At 40.5% G+C, this 27,078-nt stretch overlaps 1 protein-coding gene across 1 annotated transcript in view; it reads right to left on the minus strand.

Moving 5' to 3' along the window:
• The window catches only part of PEX14 (peroxisomal biogenesis factor 14), a 67,064-nt gene that overhangs the window by 12,874 nt on the left and 27,112 nt on the right, over positions 1 to 27,078 (minus strand). Inside the window, exons 3-4 of the mRNA XM_071448894.1 lie at positions 22,246 to 22,330; positions 1,817 to 1,939 (exon numbers count right to left, since the gene is read on the minus strand). Coding sequence (XP_071304995.1) covers positions 1,817 to 1,939; positions 22,246 to 22,330 — 208 coding nt within the window. The remainder of the gene's footprint in view (positions 1 to 1,816; positions 1,940 to 22,245; positions 22,331 to 27,078) is intronic.

The raw sequence follows: 27,078 nt of genomic DNA on the forward strand, positions 1-27,078 counted from the left end.
TATTCCTTTTGCAGTTCTGCTACCATGGAAAGCACTTAATAGGAAGACAACAAAGACAGATCCATCATTAACACCCACCAGGACTACACCAGTCAAGAACTAGAACAGGGCACAGATGAGAACTGTGTAATCGAATCAATCTAGTAATCAAAACAAGTATTTTGGTGGAACAAATACCATGTATGTCCAGCTATTTATTCATTTTATGGATCCATTTAGAGGTTAAGCTCAAATCGAAGGTCTACTACCAATGGCTAGAGTGGGAAGGAACAGTACCTAATGAATTGATTGTCACCCCTTCCCCAAATCTGGGGCTGCTGAAAACGACTGCCTCCCAGGGAAAAGCTCTGGGTTCAAATTATTTAAAAAGCACTAACCAGATCACAAAGCTACAGCACAAGTTTACAATCAGAATCTCTGTGAAGGCTTTTATTTGGTGGTATTTTTAGTCACCTTTGATTTCCAAGCATTACAGACTCATACTTTCAAAATTCTCTTTCAAGCTGTTACTGGGAACATTCTGATGTTGAAATTTTAGTTAAGATTCTTACCTAGCAAGAAGAAAATGGGAGCTGCTGCTTTGAGGAAACCCAAAATAGCAAAAGGAAAACAACCAAAGAGTGATAAAGCTGCCAGGGTTAACAGTGATGACGGTGTTTCCCAGGCTGAACTGCATGCTTCTTCCCTGCTCTACTCATACTAGTGGAACACTGAAATAAGGGAAAATTAACTCTTCCAGTACTAGGTTGTAGTAAGAGTTATCTGAATGAGCAATGGACAGCACCAAGAGGGATCTGGCCCTGCTTCTACAGCCTGACAGCAGATTTTGCTTTCCTGGCATTTTCTGTGGACTACAGCAGACAAGAATTAGCCCAGGAGGCAGAATTCAGCCCTAGAGTTCACGAGCACAAACAATACAACAGCCAGAAATATTCCGGTTCTGAGCCCACTATTGTCACAAAAGTTTTTTGTCTCAAACTGTGCCAGATCAGAGCAGCTAAAATCTCCAAAAGTAATCTAGTATTGTCTCCAGCAATAGCAAACCTGTGCCATAAACTAATACACAGCTCTAAGTGGAATGTTACATCAGTCAATATCTGCCATAGAGCTGTTTAAGAGCAGCAACAAAATCCTATTCTTTATACTTGGCAGGTAAGTGAAGTGATTTTCAAACTACCAGACACACATGTGAGCTGAACAGCTTCTTTTGATGGATTTTTAATGGTGTGTACTTTGGTTTTTATTGTTTGGAGCTTAGATACTTTTTTGCGAGGTTTGTTTTAAAATGCAAATATATATGTAAATTTTGAGTCTACACAGATTATGTTGGGATGCTACAATTTCTTTGAGAGTCTATTTTGTACACAAAAATCATACAGTCATATCCACATAGTCTACACAGAATTTCCGCTGTCACCTCGGATTATTTAAGATCAGAGAGAAAAGTTTTCCAAGTTTGAGAAGGGGAGGCTGAGTCCCGTGTTGACAAAGTGCTTTTCTGATGTCCTTACAGTGTGTCAGAATCTAATTTGCATTGACTTTCCACCTTCAGGTCAAGAGGTGTCACAGGCTGGTATGGATGACATTTGTTTGTAGACAGTGATCATTTGTATCTCATTTTCCTTGTGTAACATGATCTTGTCACAGGCATCAGCAACCACCAAGTGCATTCAAATAACATTTGGTGTCTGATTCTGACAAAAACTATGTCATCAGTTGAACTGAAATCCAGGATGCAGCACAGGAATCTGTGAATGGCTGCAGGAATCACAGCAGAAAGCAACAGGGAGCAGGTATTTTTCAAAGTGGCACTTACTGTAGACCACGGGGTGAGGAGGCTGAGCTGGCACCGGGTGTGTGGCAGGACCTGGGGACTGTGGCTCATCCGTGCTCGTGCCCGACTGCTGGAAAGCCAGGTCGATTTCTTCATCTGTCAGGCCTGGGGGAGCAGAGGAAATGAAATCAGTTTAGCACCTTTACCCACTTTATGCACACATAATTAAATTCTCAAGCCAGGCAGAACCCTTTCAAGCTGCAAAGAATTTTGGCACTGACTTGAGCAGTAATGCCTCCCCAATTTTGGATTCACTGGAATGTCTCCCTCTCTCTTTCTCTGTTGCAATTTAACCTTAAGCGACAGAATATTAGCCTCAACGCTGCTTCCAAATGTGGCTCATTCAATTTCCTTAATTTATCCTTGAGTTTATTGCTGCTTTTGAAGTAGCTTTCTATTGCAATTCTCCATTCTTCCCCCGAAAAAAAGATACCATCAACTGCAAATGTGGCTCATTTTAATCTGTAATGGTGTAAAAAAAAAAAGAGGGGAAAAAACTAACAATAATGCATGAAAACAGACAGGGAAACAAAAAACTAATTATTGGGTTAGACGACTAATTAGTCTAGATCGTTTCCGAAGACGGGAATAATTTGCTTTATTTTATGACAAATGCAGAAATAAAAAGAAAAAAAATCGGGACTGACTGTGATTAGTATGAATGGGACACAGAATGTAAGGAGGAAATAAAACTATAACAAAACAGATCAAAACAAGGCCAAGCCCAACTTTCAGCTGAGCATTGCCCCGGCCCATTGGTGCATGATTAGATTGCCCCAGGGCAGCCTGGTTTTCATTTCACACAGAGCTGGAGTAACACTGCACACATGGTACATGTTGCTCCAGTGACTCCTGCCATCAGGAAATGCCACGATGACCATCTGTAATTGGCCACAACATATGGAAACTATTTGGCCAACAAGGGGGAAAAGAAAAGCAGCTAAAGGATTCACCATGACCAGCATCTCTGAAGAAGGAAGCACAGCTGGATTATTTTTTCCAACAAGAGAAAACATCCTCCAGAAAAAGAATTTAGTACTCAGATGGCAATCATGAAGCGAGAGCTGGACAGCTGTGTAGCATTTACTCTCCTGCACAGAAGCACATAAAAACCCAGTGTCCCTGCTATGAGGAACATATGAGGGGATTCAGGACCTTTCACCATCCATCCAGGGCATGCAAAAGCACTCAGAAAGAGGGAAGTGAGAATATGGATTTAAGGAAAGAGATTGATAAAATAAGAGGCAGACTACTTGATTCTCACATGATTCTTGAAGGGACTGAGCAAAATGAGGAAAATCGAATGAACGGGACAGCATTGGGAAAAAAATAGGGAAATACTTTCTCTCAATCACCCCTGCTTGAGATCCATAAAGCACTGCTGGTAGATGAAATTCCTGAACTTAATACTTTAAAAAACCTAGCTTTTTAATATTACAGAGAGATGAACATCACAACTACATCCCTTCTTGAATATCAGAGGAGAAGACTGGGATTACCTGGAAAACCTCTTTCCTCTGGACAAGATGCTTTTAAGGCATTGTGATCTTGGCCTCAAGATCAAGGGAGTCCTGGAGCTGATTCCTTAAGCATATATATGGAATAAGTCTGCACGGTGGACACTCAGTAATGACAAGTCATCTCTGCACTCAGAAATACACCTGCCTTCATGCTGATCATTTCTCACACACAGTAACAAAAATGGACCAGATATTCTAAGGCTCTCCTCAGGCAATTATAGCTAACTTAACCACATTTCCCTTTGGAATGATTTTTTTTTTCAAATTCACCACCTATATATGCACACAGTATGAATTTTCCATGCCCAAATTATTCAACTTGGATGTATTAATTACATACAAAAGTGTGAATTTCAAAGCCAGATCTAAGTGTCATCTGTTCCAATATCTCATCTTGCTTTATTTTATCACAGTCCTATCACTGCACTACATGAAAAAGTATCCATGTTCATTCATTGTTCTAATCTAGCAGGAAATTGGCAACCCAAAAATAATACCACTGCCCTTGGATGCAAAAGCAGTGTCACAAAAACTGGGGCTTTGTGTCTAGTACAGCTCCCAAACAGGTATCTCAAGAAAATCACCTCAGCTAACAGTGGAATTGCTCTAAATCCACTTTCCAACACTTTGGAAAACAAACATTTCTGTTGTTCTGCGGCTGCAGTAAGATCAAGTCCATGCAGAAAGCAAAAGGTTAAAAGGAACAATAAAGGAAACTGCCAATTGTAAGTGAATTATATTTGGCTTTGAAAGCTGAGCCACGGCTATATTATAAAAGGCATCTCTTTGCGTTGTTTACCATCACCCTGACTAATGCAGACCTTTTTTTTGTTTTAAATAATCTCATGCAAATTAGACACACACTTCCTTCCAGTTGATTGCTATCTGCAAGGAATAATCTAACCGCAGAGGGTACTGAGCAAGGACTGAGCTGAGGAGAAGGATGCACGGAAACCGTCTTCAGAGCCCCACAGAATGCAAACCTGCTCCCTTCCCCCAGCCAGCCTTCTCACTCCTCTACAGTACCACAGCCATTGCAAAGAATTAGTCACAATTTTCACAAAGTTTTAAAAATTCCTTTTCAGGCTTCAGGGTGTTGATTTGAATAATCCAGCACCCCTGATGGTTTTGCACTCAAAGGCTCTTGCTGACCCTGTTTTTTGATTGTCACTGCTGCCACTCAATTTGCAGGCATCAGTCAGCCTCTGTAAATTGTAGTCAAACACAGCAACAGAGCAAGCCAGAGAATGAAATGCATCATCACAAGCATCTCTTGGTGCCTGCACCTTGGGTGCTGTATTAAAGAGCTCTTTTGTACAAGACGTTTGAAGACTTCACTGTCTGTTTATGTCCTTTTAAATTATCTCTTACTATTTAAGGACCTTATGTACATCAAAATATTGTTCCTCTTATGACCACTCTGAAGTAGGAGTACTTACAGTACTGGTACCCCTATTTCACAGATGAGGAAGAGGTGAGACATAGAGACATGAGAAGTGCTCCAAGGTCAGAACCGAACCTCCAGCAGACAGAAAACAAAACTCAGGAGATGTTTTACCTATTTTCTGGCAAAGCACAGTAGCAATAATTGCAATGTAAAATCCTTCCATGAACTTAACCAGATGAGCCACTGCTTTTTCTTCTTCTGACGCAGGCTCTGGCACATTAGTGACAACTCTTTTCCCATCCTATGCACTGAAAATATATTTACATTCCTCAGCCCAGTAATTCACACAAGATTTTCACAATCTGAAGGCTACATCAGTTTTGGGGAGACATTTCTGTTTAGGTGAAATTAAGGATTCTGCCATAATAAAGAAAGGTGGTAGGAAAAACTCAGTTTCTTTGTGGGTTTCCAAAGCCAGCTTTATTACCACTCCAGGAGACCACCCTGAAGCAGCCCCAACCCACCCTTTGGCAGGGACAAAAGGCAGGAGAGGGGCAGGGGGTGGCAGCTGCTGGCTTTTCCCCACACACTTTCTATGAAGGCAAAACCAAAGTAGGACAGGACAACTTGTTTATCTACAACAAACTACGTGACCACCTGAGGTTAGTGCCTGGTATCACATGAGTAAAAGGAAGATCTGCTGGTCGGCACCCTGAAATGACATTACACTTCTGTTCCTGGAAGTCACTGAGTCAACTCTGCTCAGAAAGAACATGGCCACATTTTAAAAGAATCATCATAAAATCCTTCTGGGATCTGATCCAGACTAATGATTCCACCTGTTCAGTCAGTTACATGCAGGGCTGGGTGACTGTTATCAAATCTGTCTCCTACGTCCTACTCTGTGCTGAGCTGAATGTTCAAAAAGGTCAAAAAGGCAAAGTCTCCTGATCTATTTTCTTTCACACATGGTCATTCACGAGGCTGAGCCCAACCCAATAGTTGAATAAAACCTAAGGTTTCAAAAACATCACTCTGATTTTTTTTTCCCCTCAATTTACACTGAGACATTGCATTTGAATGTAAACATCCTCGTACTGCACTTCCAGCTCAAACTTTAGCAAAGAAACCCACACATCAAAGGAACATGGACTGGTCTCAACTGTCAGGCTGAGAAATGCAGAAATAAAAGTAATTCGAAAAGTTGCTGAAAGGGCTTTGAATTCTTACAGCTCTATTCATCTACGAGACTGTTAATTATGCAAGTGCAATCTTTCAGAAACATGATACACTTTAACCCATCAGGGTGACTAAGCAGCAATCAGAACTGATAAGGGTGCTCTAACCTCAGCTGCACAACACTAAAATAAGGAAGGAAAATCAGACTAACAGAACAATGCTAGGAATTACACAGTGAGTCAGCCAGGACTGAAAAGGTTAAAATAAAAAGTATTTTGGCTTAACAAGTATAAATAAATAAATAAATAAACACAGCAGCAGTTTCTCTTCCTAGCTAAGCTTTTTGGAGTCTATAATAAAATGAAGTGTAATGGAGGAGAGGAGGGCAATGTCAGAGGGTGAGGGTTTGGGAGAGAGGTTGTTAAGTATCTCCCTCTCCTCAGCTGTGTTTACTCCATTTACAGGATCCTGGGTGATTGATAGACAGACAAAAGAAAAGCAAGCAGATAGTAACCCCCCTCTGGGAGCACCAGCAAAGGGGATAACTCCTGACATCACACAGAGCCCCAAACTCTCCTTAGCCACTTGTAATTAAAAAGACAGAGCAAGATATGCAAACCAGAGAAAAAGTAAAAGAGGATTTTTTTTTTTATTATTATTTATTATTAACATTTTGTTGGAACAGTAGAGTGCAATAAGGACTCTCAGAGCCGTTAAAAGTCGTCGGGTGACCTGCAGACCCCTATTTCCCAGAGCCTTGTATAAAATTGAATTTTTTAAACATAAATTACACGTAATGACGACACTGTAAAAACTAACAGTAATGGAAAGCTGTGCTGTATTTCATTAGCCTGTATTATTCCGTGCCACCTGATCCAGCCGGGCCTTGTTTATGAGTTAGTGTGTTAGCAGATGCCGATGGAAGCATTTGCTTCGACCTTGCTCTTCTCATTGGGGCATGAAATTACGACGGCAGCACCTTGATATTACAGCCATAAATACAGTAAACTGCAAATTTAAGCCAACGGCTCCTATTGTCTCTGAACATAAAGCTGATCGGTATTTATTTAAAAGGAGAACGAAAAAAAATATTATATATCACCTTGTTTATGGGTCCAGTGTCCCCCCTTCCCCTAATCTGCTTTATTCACTTGGTTAAATACTAAACAAACAAACTAAATCCTCTCTATTTTCTACTGATTAAATATTCTTATGAAATGAGTATTGTCTTCAGAAAACTGGATCAAAGTATTTTCACTCTGAATAAAGAAGGGCAAGTGACTTGCTTAGCATGTCTTGGAATGGAAGAAACAGAACAAGTACTACAACTTTCCTTCTCAGTTTTATATATATGAGAAGTTCAAAATGGAAAATTAAGAAGGTGCTTCTGGTCACTCATTCACATTTGTGTGTAACATGTATACATAAGAATAAGAAATATGCTTTCTTCCAGTTTTCTATTTAAAAATATCTCCAATGTTAATACTATTTCAGAACAAGGCGGGGGGGAGGGAAAGAAATTGCAGTGAGGTTAATTGGAGGGGAAAAAACCATGGGATTCCTTCTCTGAGGCAGCAAACAGCAGGGAGAATGCCTCACTCTCCTATGGGCATTTTGGGTAAATACCCAGTAAAATTTATCAGAGGGGAGAAAATCAAACACAAAGGCAAAAGGACATTGTAATATCACAAAGCATACCACAGCATAAATCACAGCATTATAAGTCAGTCCAAAATGCATTTCACTGGTAGTTTCAAGGCAGGGAAAATACAGTTTCACTTGCAGCAAGAGAGGTCAGGTCTTCCTCTTCTAATGTAAAGTAAGCTCCTTGCCTATATGAAGTATGTTATCTGTGTTCCATAGAAAGAAAGAAAGAAAGAAAGAAAGAGACACCTTTAGTAAAAGCTCCCAATACTAAGCTGTACATTTGAGGGGTCAAGGCACTAAGAGGAGAATTCAAGGAACAACATGCAGGACGAAAACTGGACTCATGCTTGGGATTCTGCAATGCCAAAGTCCCAGCAGATGGAGTGCTATCACAGCCCCAAAGGATCTGGACACTCTTTCTTCAATTAATCTACAACAAATCTTCAGGCAGCAGACAGCATAATTCAACAGGTATAAGTTTTGCTCCACAAACAGTTCAAAATAGAGAAAAAAAGGGAGATAGCAACATGACTTTAAATCATGCAAGACAGGTCCAGAAGTCCTCACCAACCTGAACTACAGAACCAGAAGTTTTGGTACAAAACCCATTTACATTCCTACACAAACAAGTATATGCAAAACCACAGAATAAATTCAAACTTGGGTACCTTCTTCTGAAGACCTGCCTATTACAGAATCATTCTCAGAAAGCCATGGTCAGCAAAAAATACAGAAGAAACAAGCCTTTCTGTAACATAAACAAAAACCTCTCCTAAAAATGGAAGGAGATTTTATTTTTTCATCATCTGTAATGGTGCTATTTTTATTTTTAGGTCTCTTGCCTCCAGCTTTTCCCTTCTATCATCACACAAGCATAAGCACAGTAGCTGTGTAAAGCCTCCTCTGGGTGGACACTGTTAGATTATGCCCACTTGCCTGCTGCATGGCTAGAGCTGGAGGCACAACATGTGTGACTAACCTGGAAGCCTCACAGAAACACAGGACAAACATTTAGACAGTTCATGATGTGAGAACACTACATAAGAACTAAAACCTCTGCATATTTGAAATTATTTCAAATTAGTATTTACTTGGGGTTTGAAGGCTTTGAAGACTATGCCAGGATACCAGTTCTAAGGTAGCTTATCAAGAATAGTCCATAACCAGGGCTCTGACATCTGTTTAAAAGGAGTCCTTAGAGATCAAAAAATCCAGCTAATGGAAGAGACACTACTCCAGTAACCATAGTGCTGTCATGACTCGTTACCACAACTGACAACTCCCTAGAAATAAGACCAGGCATTCAGAGAAAACAAGTATTAGGTACACTAAACAGGTGCATTTCCAAGCACAGCCAACCTGTGACCTGTAAATTGCTGCTGCTATTCCTGCAGAGAAACAAGTCTCACAGTGATGGCTCCTGATCCTCATTATTTGTACCATAATACTCCTCAGGGATCCCAAAAGGCATTCACTGGGCAGGTATGGGGCCAGGAACTGTGCAAACCATAGAAGGCAGGCAGACCCAAAGCATCCAACAAGCAGTGTGAAGGAAAGACAGGCTGCAAAGAAAAACCCTGCACTCCAAAATGAAGTAACTTGCCCAGAGTACACATCAGGCCTATGCAATTTCCTATTAAATTGGGAACTACAACATGAAACGTTCTGTAAGGGTGAAAGATTATTAATTTCTTCTCCATGTTCATTTCCAAAAGCAGCCCAGTTTGATACATGGCCCTTAAGAAACCCATGCACTACCATAGCTTATAAAGCTTACCACATATTTTAATAGCAGCAGTGACAGAAAACATTTGTGCTTCAGATCCATTTATTTTGTGTGAACAAAATATATTTTGTTAAGCAGCTTGTTGAGCAATAATAACAAAATGATTAGCCTTTGGCTACTCTTTGATCTGTGATATTATCTTTAGGAGCTTCTAAATAGAAAGCCAGAGGTGGTCTTAAATGCAAGTAAGGTAAAACACCAGCAATACAGGAGGTTTGGTTTTGATTTACCTTCGGAACACCAATTTTAAATTGTATTTCCAACAACTTGAACCAGCATGTCACAAGAATTCCAGTGCTGATCCAGAAGGAGCTGGCCAGGGGGGATTTGCAGTCACCCAGACATTTGTAACTCCAACTTCTTTGTTACAGCAGTGAAGAATCCCCAGGCCTTGCTGGGGTATGGGGGTGAACACAGACTCCATCAGGTCTGATCTCAAACGTGGAACTCTGGATCAGTCACTGCTGATCTGGGATTACTGGACTGGGCTGGCTTGCAATTCTAGAACCTGCCACTCTTTCTGCCAAAATCAGCATTCAAAAGAAAGCAATCGTAATAGAACAACAATTTCAAGCCATTCTATGAAATTTTAACCAGATTTTTCAGAATATCTGAAGGATGCCTTTGTTTTATATATAAGAATGGGGAAATCTGTCCTGATGCAGCATTTCAGTTTCCTTGCATTACTCTGGAATTACTGATTGCCCCAGACCCACTAACAGAGCACCTGGCTATTTTCTGCCTTAGACAAAACCAGTCACAGAGCAGCCTCTGCAGACGAAGATGAACTGCAGTGTGAAGAGCAACTTCTCTCCATGTTATTTATTTCCTCTTTTACTTTAAACTTTAGAAAGGAGCAAAACAAACACATTTGTACAGAGTCATCACAGGAAAAACCATATTAAGTGTCTATAAATGAAGCTGGAGTGCTTGAAGAACACACAATGAACACACAGTGTGAAGGGCACACTGGACACTCCCTCTGCCAGGAAGCTGCTATGGGGAGCATGGAGAACTCGTAGCTACAGCTGCACATTTTGAGTAAATTCCATGTAAAAATACATGGAACTGTGCATGGAAAAAGATATGGAAATGTAAAGAAACCAACACTGGGTGTGGAGCCATGAGCACATGCCTTTCTCTGACAGGCATTTTCTCACAACCTTACAGAGCATCTTGGCTCCTATAACTCATTTCTATAAAGTGGAATTAGTGTTAGACACCTGTGAGTCAGGTAACATCACACTAAGAAGATAAGTTGAATTAAGAAAATTACATCTAAATGCTACATATTTGATTATTATGGTACAAATGTTTCAGGTAAATTTGGTTTGCACTTCCCTCAGAAAGGCAGAGATGCTACTACACTATTATAAAAAGACAACGTCAGCAAGAATTCATTACAGATTATAAATCACCCTCGTTCCTCATTATTCTGTTTTTGAGAAATTTTTTACATGCCATTAAAATATTTGCTGAATGTTACTAGAAAGGTAGCCACCTGTAAAATTAAAGGCTGATGCTGCCAGTAACAGTGTTGAAATACCTTCTGTTTAAAAGACAAACCTACTTTGTAATTTTTAACACAAGTATATAAATATTTCTCCACCCACCCTACACAATTTTGCTGGTTACATCACATCCATTTAGACAACAGCCATCTATGTCATCACACAGGATGTTAATCTTGGGTGGGGAAGAAAGAAACAATAGTAAATTAACTTTTAAGAAACCAAGATTAGACATTTAAGCAGGGTCCTTCATGATGAAAGAACAACAAAGACAAAAAACATTAGGGGACAAGTCAACAAAATAGAAGAAGTTTCAAAAGATCATTTTTCATCTTTTGGTTTGTTTATTGCTTTTTTTTTCTCCCCTTGTGGCTTCCATAGGGCCTCTCCAGGGCTCCAGAGAAAATTAAAGAGCCTGGATTAAACGCCCAAAGGACGACTAATGCTAACAATACTAAAAATAACGAGGTTAAGTGGTGTAAAAACTCTGGTGACCACACACGGAGAACTGGAGTGGTAAGGTAGGAAAGGAGTTTCATCATTGCCCCCTCGGGACATGCACAGAACACAGTAACTGCTTCTAGTTCTCTGGGGTTCCGATTACCATGCCAAACACACCTCCAGAGTTTCCTTATTAGTATAATAAAAAGCCTCTACACATTTGTGTTCTATTCCCAGCCTTGCTATTGACCTTGTGTAGGCCATTTAACCTCCATCTGCCTCAGTTTCTACGTCTGTGAAAGAGAAATAATATTACACTGTATCTTTTCTAAAACATTTCAGACTGGCACAATCATCATGTGCGAAGACTGACTGGTTGGAGAATCTATACATGCCTTATATGCACTTGAGTGCACATAACAAATAATTTATTCAAATAACATATTTAAACCTTTTTTTTGGTAGATTGTCTATGGAAATAGTTTCAGATTTCTAAATCTCATCAAGGACTCAAATTCATGCATTGCTTTGATTGGGTGCTAAAATACAGGGCATGTCTCTGGTCTCCTTTTAGCCCAATGCTCCCCTCAAAATCCAGTCACTAGAGTTGAATATTCAATAAGGAAATACAGAAATATCTGTGTTTTTAACACTGTCTGTTGTCTTCTAATGCATCACAAAACTTCCAGCCCAGGAATTAAAATGGGAGTGGCCATACAAAATTCACACAGAAACTGGAGTGAACCTTAAGAAACACTCAGGGCCATGTTCCTGCAATATAACACAAGTTGGATCAGTAGGGGAGGCAGCTGAAGCAGTTCAAAGGATGAAGACAGCTCTTGGAGTTCCTGGGCTAGGAAATATTCCTAAACAAAGGAATCACTGTACAAATAAAAAGGGACTTAAAAAAATGGGAAGATTCCCCCTTCTGAGCACTATGTAAGACTGTGTCTCCTCCCTGGGATGCCAAAAAGGACCAACATCACTGTCCAGGTCTGCCCAAAGGGCTGTTCAGGGTCCAGGTCAATGATGAAGGGCCAAGGCTGCCCTCAGCAGATCCCTCTCTCTCCACGTGGCCCTGCACTCCAGTCTCAAAGCACAGGCACCGTGCCAGGCACAGGGACAACACTGATGTGCTGCTTAAGGGGCAGATCCCTGAGCAGCAGCTTCATCCTTGGTCCCCAGGGATGCCACAGCCCCCAGACTCCTGAGTGCCAATGACCACATACAACAACTCAGCCCTTACAGCAGCCACTGGGAAAAAAGCTCACAAAACTGACTCTGATTCTTTTCTTCCTCTATTTCCTCCCTGGTTTTCTTTCACTACTACTGCTGTCTGTCTCAGGTGTCCTGGCATGGAAAAAGCTCTCCTTTTATGATGAAATATGTGGGAGCAGGTGAGGCCCTGAGTGCAGAGAAGCCAACAAACGGGCAAGAGCAGCTTGTGTTCCTCATGAGAGTGCATCCAGTGCTGACTGCCACCCTCAGCTCTCCAGCTCCACGAGACACACACACAGCAGCGCTCGCTTTACCCGACACTAAACTCACACCTCGCAAACAAATTATTTAACTACTCTATCCCCCAAGGAAGACAGAGATCATTTCAAATGCAGCTCCCTGCTCGTCTCTCACATACACGCAACGGCCTGATAGGTTAAATGCTGCCATTTAATTACAGTAATGGAACCTGCTATTTTTTGGTTCCCTTGAATCCTCTCTCGCTCTCTTTTTTAAACACATACAGAGTCATCTTTTAAACATGTATTTTATATCCTGAGTTTAACAGCTGCATTCTCCTGGTTACTTGAAGAGCAGGAGTAATGATATTCTGATATTCTTTCCAGTACCTCTGAGCAACAGTCTTTTAAACACTACATAAAAAACACAAGCTGGGGGATGCTGTAAGAAGGGATCCAGGCTAACACTGCAAAGGCCAATCTGCCCCTTCATTTACTTAGATGGTTTGTGTTGATTTTATTGAATAAAACCAGCTTAACCTCTTCCACCAACCCTCAAAGCAGCTGGGGTTGGAGTGGTGGATAAACATGAAAATGCTTTAAGTAATTTTACTGAAAATTCTATACAGTACATCACACTGACAATATAGCACAGTATGGTTGTATTTATAGATCTATGGCTGGCAGTCAGAATTATCTCAGATCTAACTGTTAATACATCTGCCTCAGTGTCCCCACCTAAAAATTCTTCAGTTTCCCACTAAAATGTGGAGTTTGCAAACTCTTTCAAGAATATAAAGGTCTAATGAAGATGAAAAAATGTAATCTGAAATGTTTTAAATTAACCTTATAATCTTGCCATTTCATAAAGGGTGTCACAAGCCTAGTCAGCTAATATTTGTAGAGTACTTTGAAGATGCAAACAAAGTGGCATAGGAATATGGGAAATAGGTGTGTTAAATTCTTGAGCATGCTGTGTAACACCTTTTTCTCAAGTGAATTCAGGAAGGAGGCTGTAGGTGGCCAAAGCCCAGAGAGTTTTATGGTTAGTTATTATTGAAGAAGGGCATGTAACACAGTACTACGAGCAACACAACAACTGTTAGTGGATTTTACATTTCATATTGCATAGCAATTAGAAAAAATCCAGAAGCAAAGTGTAGGTACTTCCAAGTCAAAACAAATTCTTACCTATGCTAAGGCCACAACACTCCTAGAAAAATACCCATATTATACCTGTCCTCAGCTTGATTTGTCCTCTAAATGTGAAATGCTTATTTATTTGTTCCGTGGTAGTTGGCTCACAATCAGCCAGCCAGCCGTGCAGGGATATTGCCCATCTTCATTCTCTGCTATGGATATCCACTGGTGTCTCTAAAGGATGGAATCTTAAAAGGTGAGGCAAGGCAGAGACAAAGACAAATTTAATTTTATCACCGTAAAAAGGGACATTTCCACATGGGCAGCAAGGACATGAATATCATGTGTATGCAGGGGTGGGGGGATTATAAACGCATTTTTGGCGAAATTCAATAAAGCTGATTCCACTGCATAAGGTCAGCAATTTACTTTTAAAAAATGATATGATTGCAACTTTTAATATAACCCATGTATTTGCTGCAAGATGCTCTAGAAGATTGTGTAATCTAACCACCTGACCTCTCTGCAGGAGCAGAGATCACCCCATTTACCCTTTATTGTCTTGCTAAAAGCAATGCACATTTGCACGGCTTGACAAAGTCAACAGCTTTTACTTCAGAGCGCCTCAGGTTTCATGAGAATGAATTCTCTGCTCTGCTCCAGGAGAAGTGGAGTCACCTGGACTAGGCTCCAGGAGAAAGAATAGCAAGGAATGAACCAAAAACTAAATTAACCTTTTAGTTAAGAAAAGAATGATTGCACTCTATACTAAAATTAAGAGTTTGCAGCAGAAAAGCAAACTGTAGGATTTCGTGTTCAAGGGGACCCAAGACATAATTTTAAACAGAACAGAAATGTTGTCTAAGAGATCCTAGAGAATTATCTCATACAGGAACGTATTTTACCTTTCCTAGCAGGAAAGTATCATTAGGTCTGAAATGGATTTCAGCAGAACACCACAGATTATCCTATCTACACTCCTTGTTTTAGCCTCAAGAGGGAAGGCTGTCTCCTTAGACTCAGAATACCAGGTCCATTCTCAGAAGCTGAATTCATTTATTTGTTCTGGGAAGACTGTGGGGAAACCCTGAGCCGGATGACCATGAAAAACAAATTCCTTCTGTCAAAGAAATATTTTTATACAAACATATACAGATTTCTTCAACCATCTCAAGGTGAATCTTCCTTCAAAGGTCAAAGCTGCAGGGCTGGATTAGGATTGCACGCAATCTGCCTGAGCCTTGACATTCTGACATTCTCAAGTTTGCAGCTTTCCCCTCCCATACACAGCTGATGGAAGTAAACTCCTAATCTCTCTGAAAGTGTGGCTTTTACTGCAGCACCTTCAAAAATCACACACGGCAGCACCAAGAGCTCTGGAACAAGCATATCAGAGCAGTTTATGAACACTGCTAACATAAATCTTACTGAGTCAATAAGGCAAAAGTGGTAATTAACCCCATTTTACAGATGGGCAAGCTGCAAACAAGAAATTTACCCAAAGCCAAGGAAGCAGGCATGTCCCAGATCTCCCATGCCTGCTTTTAGATTGTAACTACAGAAGTGACTTTCTCCTGGACTTGGCATTTACTTTCACTCAAAAGCATTATAAATAACTATTTAAATTTACAAGTCAGGGGCTGGGTCTTTTTTGCCCATCACTAAGGCTAATGATTTCAGGTCTTGGAATATAATTGACTATTTTAGCATTATCTTCTAGGTAGACTTCAATTCACTCTGCTGTAATCATATTGTTTTTTCAGTACTACCAGGAATGGAAACATTACTTTGTCAGTAAACAAGGCAGATATGACTCAAAATACACTCAATGAGCAATAGGAGTTAATTTTGCAAAGCCATTTTTAACGGCTCTTTTACATTAAATAGTCACTGTCAGATAGCCAAGTGGAGAGACATCATTAAACCCATGACATTCCAATTATTTCTTAAAATTAAGCTTACAAACAGCATTTTGCAGCATGCACAACTTCCTAAGCATCAAACCGGTCTGTTCCAATTTATCAATAATTTTCAAGCCAAGAAAGGATTGGCTTCCTTTCTACACTGCATCACATGAGCAGTTATGTCTAACCTGATGTCAGGTGGTTTTCTGCCCTCTCATAAATGACTAGTGGCTGGGACAAGAGTCAGAGGTGAGCAATAAACTGATTTCTCCATGTTTATAGGGACTAAACAGACTAGTTTCTCCAAATTTCCTTTCAAATCTTGAGGAATGATAGCGAAGGGTTTCTTCAACTATATTCTTCCCAAAACCCTCCAAAGAAGCACCATATCTGATTCCCAGGGTGTCCTAAGGTTGAGCAGTTTACCACATTTTCTTAGCACTACTGTACATTCCTTGTCACCAAAGAAGCCAAGAAACTCCATACAGTTCATGACAAGTTCAGACATCACAAACAGTGGTAAAATTGATGGGGGAAAAGAGTCAGCATGATGAATAGGCTGGTACTGAACAGCAGGTGACAGATCTGCATGCAAAAGAGTGGCAGGACAGGAAGACATCTCCTTCTCAGCAGATGGATAGTGATTCTCAATCATTCTCAGGAAGAAAAAAGAAGGCAACTAATACAAAACACAGAAAGGTGGAACTAATTTCTGGATCACAAGCACATCTATTCCTCTGCATTATGATACTCCAGGAGTGGAATGTGTATGTTGAACATTATCAGCACTGGGCAAACACAGCAGAGTGCCACAAATGGATGTGATTAGCCCTAATGCTGATTTAGACAGGAACTGGTGTGAGTTTGTTAGCAATGACAGTTTTCATTCTCTCACTCTTCATTCTTAAGTTCCCTAATAAGCTCTTTGGGAGACAATCACATTTCCCCATTTATGCAGGGTTGTGTAGAGCCAAAGCTTGGATGGGAGGCACCTAAAGAACAAACTGGTTGCATGACAGGTGTAGGACATGTTTTTCTTTATCCCAGCAAAATATTACAAGGCACACTAGCTGTCTTGCACAGTCATAAACAGAGGCCCAATCATCTTTAGTAATTAAATATCCCATGGTGCTTTTCAAGAATCTTAGTAAATTTTTTACTCAGTAATTACATTCTCTATCCCTAAAGCTCCCTCTGCAAGATCACTTAGATAAAGTATTCTTCATTTCCTCTCCTAAAAATCACAAAGTGATGTTGAACAGCTGCTGTTGTCTACCTCAGAGGTGGATGCTTTTTAGTGGGAAGCACAGTGAGATCTAGATCAAACCATGATTCTGATAATGATAGCTAACCCTATAAACACCATCCAACATTCTCCATGCAACTAGCTGCAAAGTTTCCATAGTTAATGGGTACAATGTGCTCCAAAATCCTGAAAAGCATCATGAAAATGCAGAATGTGCTGACTTCCATGCAACCTCTACAGTCATTTCTGTAAGTCTACACAAGATGTTAGAGTTACTTTATGCTACTTGAACACCTGCTGCAAACTCCTTAAATAATCAGAAAGCACCTCCCTGCTTCTACCTATGCTAGTGAACTTTCTCTTGCTGTGAGCTGATTTGTACTAGAAACTTAAAACACTAAGCATGCTCTTGCAATAAATTTTTGCTATCAGTATCTGAACTCCAGGTCCTGCTTGTAGCTTTGCAAGCTCAAGTGATGAGGTCTGTGCAGGCATTGGTGTGAGCAGCTAGAGAACAAGTTCCCTGAGATGCAAGGACAAAACAAGCCTCACTCACACAATCAGTTGTGCAGTTGTCTGGTTGGGATAGTGCAGTTTTTACAGTAGCTAGTATGGGGCTATGTTTTGGATTTGTGCTGGAAACAGTGAACAGATTATACCTGTGTCCCTTGGTCAGCTGGGGTCAGCTGACCCATCCTCTTGTGCACTTCCAACCTCCTCACTGGTGGGGTGAGAGGTGGAAAAGGCCCTGGCTCTGTGTGCAAGCACTGCTCAGACACAGCTACAACACCTCAGTGCTACCAACGCTGTCCTCAGCACAAACCCACACCAGCCACTGTGGAGAAGCCAACACCAGCACAACAGTGAAATAAAGCCCTTACTCCTCTTCTTCCCCATCTCTCCAATCCATATCCTGACAGGAAGTTTCAAGAGAATGACAAGTCACCTGGCATTCCTTGAACAGTCAACACCTATGGTCTAATCCCACTTTTGTGTATCAAACATGGTACTTTCTAGAAAAGAATAAGGTTTGGAGAGCCAGAGCAGTTTGGCCTAAATAGGTATTTTGACACCATAGGTTACTAACTCTATTTTTCCAGCTGAGTTGGCACTGGACTCCATTGGCTTGCATTGTATTTTATTCTCAAGAAAAGCCTTTGCAAAAACTGTTTGAGCTTCACTGAGACATGTTAAAGAATTAATTACAAAGTAAAGCTGAAGGAGAAAATTAATTTTGGAAACACAAGAGGTTACTTTTCTTTTCCTCCCTTTTCTGGAAGTGGGGGAGGAAAGGCAGTTATTTTCATCTTCATGCTGGGGGCAGGAGCTGGGAGCTGTCCAGTCGATAACCTGGCCATCAGAACAAGGTTTGTAATTAAAAGGTCACTGACCTGGAAAGCTGGGGCCTCACTCTCAGAGCTTCTCAGTAATGACGGCACTATTAAATTAAGACTGTTATGAAATCAATGCTAAAAAAGCTTTCATGGTAACGAGATTCCATTCAAGGACATGCAAACTGCCTCATGAAATGGACTTAAATTATAAAAAAAAAAAAAAAGGAGTAATAAAAGAGGGTTAAATTGAAATCTGCTGAAGAATTTGCTTTTTTTAAGCCCTCCAGCAGTGGGCTGTGCCCCCATCCTTCAGGTCCTGAAGGTGATTCACTTGGGTTTCTTTGACAAAGGGGAAAAGGCAGGTTCAACTTCCAAGAATGCAGACTACAGAAAGAGGAAGAAAATCAAGTCAGTTTTTGACTGGAGATTCTGGGGCTGACAGCATTTGTTTCCAGGGGATCAAGTGCCTTTGAGCTCTGACTGGGAAGGGCATGTAGAATTAAACAATTTTTTCATCTCTTCAGAAATCACCATAGTCTGGCATCTTGACACTGGAAAAATTTTCTGGAACATTGATGCACTGCAGAAAACCTTCTGAGTGGACATTTTCCCAACATAACTCAACAATTGTACATTAACTTGCTTTAATGCACCTCTGTTCTTCCATCACTATTATTTCTGAGCTCCTCATATGCTTTCATCAGTTCCCACAATCCCACTCTGGAAAGGCATTACTGTAGTCATTTTACAGATGAAGAGAACAAGCAACTAAGAAAACAGTTCTTCATCCAAGATGACACAACAAGCCTGTAACCTGGCAGTTTTCCCCTTCTCTGCCCCAAAAACCCAGCACCCTAAAAACAGAGCTTCCCATGTATAGTGCATTTCCACCCCCTTTCTCTGTCTTGCCAGAACTTAAAGAGATTCAGAGCACACAAAATTAACAAGGCACACGAGTTAGCGGATGGGTAACTGAGCAGTGCAGGACATCTGAGGCACAACAGTTAAATGACAGACACATTTCCACAAGGGTTTAAGCCCCACATGCTGTCTAATTACTCCCAAGGCGCCGCTGATTCTGTGGCATGTCATCAGCAGAATCAGCGAGTTGGACAAAAAACAAACAGCATCTTTTTTTTCCTTTCTTTTCTTTCAGATACTCTGAGGGGAAACAGCTGTTTTTCCCTTCATCTGAAGAAGTTCATGATAAAAAGGAGGAAATGTCATAAATTACACAAAATGCCAGTGTAAGCTTCAAAGAAAATGATAAATGATTCTAATAACTTCATGTTTCTCATTAATGCCTCTGTATATGGGAGTTTAAAAGTGCTTAAGACAATAGAGAAATCTCATCTGACTTTTGAAAGCCCTTTTACAAATCCAGGACACCCTCACTCTCCCAACTGTCATCAACACTCTACCACCCCATGTGCCAGAGAGAGCAGTTCAGCACCACCTGAACTGCACAGAACCAGGAACACCTGATTTCAGCCTCTACAACGATTGTTTCACCAAACCCAGTCCAGCTGATAATCCTGCAGAAACTTTCATTTCTCATCTCACTGAAATGTACAAAACCAAATCCAGCTCCTATACTAAAAGGAAATAAAATTTGATTGGCCTTTATGAGGAAGGAGATGCTTATAGAAACAGAAGAAAATATTGTAATTCTAGGAAGAACCACCTCTGTGAGTCTCAGAAGTGAAATTTCTTAAGCCAAGTCAGGCTTGCAAGACCTTTTCCAGCTGGCAGTGAGGACTCTCTACCAGACAGCCTCAACTGGGGATAAACATTATCACCAGGATGACAGGGAGTGTACCTCAGAGAACAGGGGGAACAGCCTAGCAAACCCTGTAGTCCCTCATCTGCTGGGGCCTAAACCAGCCACAACATCTCTGTTTCTAGAACTGACTCCATCTGCTAGACCACACAGGCACCACGCCAGCACGGAGCACAGGCCACATTCCATGTGGACATATTTCCAGTGGCTGCTGGCTGCAGGTGCTAGTGGACCCTACTCCTTCCTATCTCCTATGGTTAAGTTTAGAAAAAAAAACAATTAGCACAGAGGGAAGGAGGGCTAATTAACACACAGGAACAAACAAACAGTTCTACCAAACCATTTCTGCTCTTTAGTAATTATTAGCCAAGTAATTCATAAGAAGTATTAGTCCGGCCACAGTTTCTCTGCGCCTCCATCTCCCCACCCTTCCTCTTCTCCCAGTCAGGGATTTATTAAAATTAAACAGATTAGATGGAGCTCCTGATACGAAAAACTGTTCAGCGAAGCCTGCGGTGGGGAAGTGCAGAGCAAACACCAGAGACATTTGTCTCTAAATTGCTCTAAATACCTTCTGCAAATGAAATTCTAACCCAGCTGTGCTGAGAGAGAAAATGAGGACTAACTGGTCATTGTCAGCGCAGAAGAAGATCAGGCAGTTATAATATTGCACGATATACTGGGGGCTAAGGATCTCTCGGCAACAATAGATTTTGTATCAGGTTACCCCGGGTAATCAGCACAGCTTTTAGGCTCAGCTTTCCCTTGCTTCATTGCTTCGATGATAGAGTTGAAATCCCCAAGCTTTTATGATTAATTACTCCCCGTAGGTCCACATATTTCAAGGAAAAACTCATGGTGCACAGCAACCAACAGGCTCCAAATTTTAATGTCATCCTGATGGCAGGGCAGGGCAAGCAACGTCCCTACGTGATTGGAATGTCCTCTTAACTGGCACTAGGACAAGCAGCGAGAGGATCACACTCAACGTGATGTGCCCCTGAACTACTTGTCATGACATCATTGCCAAAACACAAGGCTGCCATTCCCTTCTGGGTTCTCTGCTATTCAGGATGAGCAAACTGGTGCATATATTTGAACTCTCCATCTCATGACTTCAGGTCTCAGGCATCTCAATAGGCAGTTCATAGCTCCAAACAGAAAAATACGTATTTCACAGCCTTCCCTACTTTTCAGAGCTCAAGATCTTTAGCTCTAGAATTTGATGTACCTTGAAGTACTTTCACTGTGTATGTGGGTCACTCCCCTCTGAAGTTTGGAATTTGTGTTTTCAGCATCATTTCAACACCTTACAGTGCTCTACAACACACGTAATTAACTTGAAGTTAAAGCTGCTGTTATTTATGTCTTCTGGTAAGCAATATGGTCCCGGGACTGTAGCAAAATACAGAGTGAACATCACCTGGAATGCACTGCAAGTTGTGGAATAAAAACTTTAGAAATAAAATAGGAACAAAAGATAGTTCCACTATGAGTCAGAAAGTAAAATAAATTTTCTGTAGGCAATGATCAAAGTATGCTGTGCCTCACTAAGATGATATAGGATTTGTCAGGATCTGTTCTATCCCTGCTATAGAAAAGGGCTAAACTCAGTCAGTAGTTTACCATTTCAGCCTGAAAGTCAGGTTGACCCCAAGCTTGACCTTAACCTGACCTTGTTGACTTTTACCAGGTTCTTTGCCTCTCTCTGGCTCTCTTTGGAAACATTTGACCTTTTCACCCAGAGACTGGCCATTCTAATGCCAGTGTCAGTAAGGTTTGAACTGACCAGCTAGTCCACAAGCATGAACTGTCCTCATTGCAGAAAAGATCTGATAACAGTTAACCAGAAATTTCCCATGTGTCTTTTGTATTCTGCAATTCCACATCTGGTGCAAATATTGCACTCGTCAGTTGGGAAGAAAAGAGGCTGATATTTCTTATAAACCTCAGATCTTCTTTTGGGGCAGACTAATTGCTTTGTCTGTAACATCTAATATTCCCCAGCAATACATTTTGACTTTACATTAATTCAAGGACCCTCATTATCATTGAGATCACAACCTAAAGAGTTCATACCTTTCTTCTTCAGGAATGCTCTTCTGGTTGCAAGAGGACTTTGGCGGACTCGTGGATTCTGTAAAAATTTCACTGCTGTCACAATCTGAGGAGGGTAGGAGGATTGGAGAAAAAAAAAAGAGAGAAAAGATCCAAGTTAGGCATGGTCAAATCCCTATTTTATATTAGGCACCATGGACTGCAAGGTAAGACAACACACCCATCACATGGAGATTGCCTGGAGACAGCACCAACTTTCAGAAATGGTTCAGCAAGTATCAGAGTTTGTGGTTTAACTCTAAACAGACAGCACAATTATGGTGTTTAGCTTAGAAGTTTCTTGTTTAATTACTTTGGGAGCAGCTCTACCTGTACAAAAAACTCCTTTAAGATTATTACGTGTTTCTGTTATTTACATTGTGATCTCCTTACCTAAGTTGGCTCCTACAGTTAAAGCCAGCCTTGAGTCAATGCATGTGATCTGCAACAGTTGGCTTATTGTAAGAATGCTTCCTTTCTATCTGACTTAAAGCTCCCTGCAGATTCTAAGAGATTAAGGCCTTTTCTGCCATCATTCTAATTTATTGAAAGCAATAAATAAACCTCAGCTTCTCATGACTAGAGAAGAAGCGACTTCACATGTTTTGGATCACATAACAACAATCAAAAAAGTCACTTGGAATGACACAAATGGGGAGGCAAGTAGTTAAATTTATATTGCACACCAGCAAAAGCCACAGATGACTTTTGTCTACAAACTGACTTCTGCATCCTTCTTTAAGGTGACAGAGCACCTAGAACAGAGCACTTATACAAGCAAAGGGTAAAGACTGGGGTAATACTCAATGGCATCAACAACAACAGCACTAGGTGTTTACATTTCCATTTAGTGCCAGTGAAAGGTATTTGATGTTTTTCTTCATGTGGTAGCTCCATTTCCCACATACTTCCCTATATTGTTATACACATTATTACATGTTACTGCACCAGTGATTCCCTCCACTTTTATACAAAAACATCTGTTCTGATTGTGGCATCATGAGGAATAATGTGCTAACAGCACATCCATGTGAACTAGTGGAAGAGATTACTTTCCTTCTCTAGTGCTAAGATTAACCATCCTAATATGCTAGCCCCATGTTATTCAGGTCTTTAAGAGTTTATCTTAAAATACAGTTTCTGGAATTCAGTTCCAAAAAGGTTTCCAAAACTTTGACAGCAGAAAAAGAAGGGAAAATACAGCATCACTCCCGAAATCACTAAGTTTCACTTTGTGTTTGAATCAAACACTTTGAATATGCATTTCTGGTCAGAGAGCAAAGTTCTGATGGGTTTAATGGCACTTTCAATGTACTCCTCAGTGCATTCCATCAATGTTTTTTTCTTTTAAATTGCATCTCTTATTTCTTTAAATACATTAATCAGGCTAGTGTAGGCAAAACGGATCCATTGGACAATGCAATAAACATGAATTATCATCTATCCAACATGCATAATGGCTTAAAAATACATAATAGCAGGTGTAGTTTAAATGATTAGTTATTACACCTGTGGTGGGTCTGATTCAATTGGGGAAAATCATCTTTAATAGGTTAAAAGGTTTAGATCACCAGGCTTCCCTTAAAGTGGCTGTAGAGAGGGTATGATGGAGTACGCTGTCATTACTAATTCATTTAAGAAAAACATGGGGGATACAGCAAAGAACAGCATAAACGAGTGAATCCAATTTAAACATCAGGTAAAGCAGAAAACACCTTTTAAAAAAGCATGATAAATGAATTTGGAAGAGAGATGAAATTGGCATATTTATTTTAACGGGAATTTGACAAAGTCCCAGCACACTTCAAAGTTGGGAGGATAAAATGAATGGGGTATTTTTAATTCTTTTCATTTTCTTGTTTTCCTGCATTTTTTCCTTAAGTTCCATTCAGTAATTTTGAACCACGAAACAGCAAAGTAAAAACCACCCCACATAAAGTATACTTTGGCTTCATTTATGTGCACTTGATCTGTCTCCAGCTGAAATGCAGGTGACAGGCAAATCGCAGATTTAAACTGTGCTGATATTGCAGTGCCAGATGCAGAAATATAAAGCACCCAAACTAATAACCTTAAGATAATATGCTGAATAAGAAAGATGCCCAAATGAGCAGACCGACAGACACGTGAACATATCAAAGCCACTCTCCTTCTAACAATAATTACTTGTTTGTGTCTTCAGACACTCCTCAACACTCCCTCCCACATTTAGTGAGATAGACACAAACGGCCTGCAGACCTGCAGTTCTGCAAGCTCTAATATTTAATTATCAATTTTTAAGTATTACAAAACCTGTGAGAAATAAGCAGTATTTTTCATTGTGCTAATTCAATCACAACCATGTGAACATTTCATTGATTCCAACCCTTTATTAAAGCTTAGTTTTGCCTTATAAAGATGTAAACATTTCGGTAGTAAATTTCAGTCCAAAATAAACTTCTATTTTATCTCTCCCCTGCATTACTTCCTCCATTATTCACAGCCTTTTTAATCTTAAAACAAAATGAAATTACAAGCAACAACAACTCCATAAAAAGAATCCTGGACATGTATTCCTCCCTCCGGTAATCCCATGTTTCTCATACTGTGTTTGCATTTACCTCTGAACATTTGTTCCTATAGGCTGAGATGAAATGTCTTCATTTTTATAATTAATCTCGTATACACGAGTAACTTACAAAGCAATTTTGGCCATGTCAAAATGCCAATATTTTCAACAAACATACACAAGAATTTCCCTACCTTCTATGGATCATTTTCCTTGCACAAACAAGAGCAACTGCACTCCATAATTTAAACAACAGAAAAAGGAGGAGGAAGATGAGAAGACTTGCAGTCCTATGTACAGCCAAAAAAATCATGTGGCAAATAGCACTCTGACTCAGCTGCTAACATTGTTCCATACTATTTCTGTAGCATTTGTAACACTTCTCCAAATTTTTATGGTATTAGGACACTGACAAATAATGAGCATTGTATCACTGCGTTGGTTCTTAGATTGCCAGCACGCACTGTCGAGCAGAGTGGCTTTATCTAATGGATCAGGTACTTGTATTAAAGAGGGTGTATTTGGTTTTTAAAAAGCCAGGCAATCCCATAAACTTGCTTTCCCGCCACCCTCTCTCCTGCAGCAACAGGATTCACAAAGACATCTTTCTGACTGGGAAGAGATGGGTGGAATCCTGCAGCAGGTCATGTCCTACAGTTTGATTTTTCAATTAGAGGATCAATGTCACTATTCACAGGTTATATTTGCAACTGGACAAATTACATAAATTCAGGCCAAATATTCTGCTTCAATGTCAAAAATATAAAATAAAGACAGGAACTTTATTGCAGATGCTATGGAAGAGCAGAGAGCTGGCAAAATTCTGGGCCAAAGCACAGCACTTGGACGTTAACTTAGCAGCCAAGGCCCTTCATTCCTAATTTCCCTCCCTTTTGTGTTAATGGGGAAGATAAAGGCAGCCTTATTTCTTATTGTGCTCAAAGCTGCAGGGTTTCCAAGAAAGCAATCTAAGCTACTTTATCAGTTGCTTACATTAAAAAAATCAACCACAAAATTTAAAGTACTGTGGCAAATGCCTATTCTCTACCAACTCAGAAATAAAAAGCAAAATAACAGTAATGTAAAAGATCTTTACCAATAAAAGTTACAAAGGATTTGGTAAGAGAGTTCCACATGGAAAACAGACTCAAAAGCCACCGGGAGTGCAGCCTGTAAGAGCTCTAATAGATTTCCTAATACTGGGAACCCTCTGTAGGTTATGACTAAACAGCATTTGTTGATAGACTGAGACTTTGAGATGACCTGTGATGTAAAGGTTGGGTCTGAATTATACGTTGCAAGGGATGGTATTTTGTCTTTCTGAGTGGATCTGTATCTGTTTAAAAGCAACACTTCTTTTCATTAAGCAGAGGCGGCCCAGGCCATGAACTATGCACAGACAGTTTACATTACATGTGCGGAAGCAATCAACACTGGCAATATACATGACGTATGTAAAAGAAGTTGGAATTAATTTTTTTCCAGTGTATTAAAAAATAATAATATGGCAGTATCAACAAACACTCAACCTATTTCAGCCAGAGCAGAAGGCCACAGCTATAGGGCAAATGGAACTGATCAATATATTAGCCTACAGCAACACCCCCTCAGTGTACGGCTGTATGTTTGCAAGGCTCGGAAGATTAAATTGTCTGTGAAAGGTTTCTGCACTCCTACTCTAAAGGAGATACCCAGAATCCTGTTAACAAGCATCAGGCTGAAGCCAACTTACGTTTTAACAAGGGCTGACTTAAAAGCCTAGCACAACAGTGAACAAGAAAGCCCCTTGCAACAGAAATGCTGTGTTTTAGTAAGAAATCAGTGCCCTGCCAGGACTAACTTGACAAATATGGTTATCGGTGGCACACGGAAATAGTTGCAAAGCAGCTGTTAATCAGGGAAACACATCATAGAACGCTGATGCCAGCACTCGGGAAAAATGCAAGGGGCTAATTATGAAGCCATATATCTCAGTAAGGAGGCACCGCTGCCGCCCGGCGGGCCCGGGACCAGCCGTGTCCGCGCCGCGCTCTGCACCCCGGCGCTGCCGCGGAGCTGCGCTTGTGCCCGTGAGGGAAGGAACCGCGGGCCGCCGGGGGAGCAGGAACGCCTCAAAGCTCCTGTGATTTCACTGAGATTTAAATGAACACGTACACAAGCCCAGGAATTATTTCGGTTGAGATGTAACACAGAAACCTACAAAGTTCGGCAGATCTCAAAGTTGGATGGAGAAAAGTTTAAAAATGCTGTGACAACAATGGCAAAG

This window comes from Agelaius tricolor, unplaced genomic scaffold, assembly GCF_023055355.1.
Source record: "Agelaius tricolor isolate 1412-34295 unplaced genomic scaffold, bAgeTri1.0.p SCAF_28, whole genome shotgun sequence".
Taxonomy (NCBI): Eukaryota; Metazoa; Chordata; class Aves; order Passeriformes; family Icteridae; genus Agelaius; species Agelaius tricolor.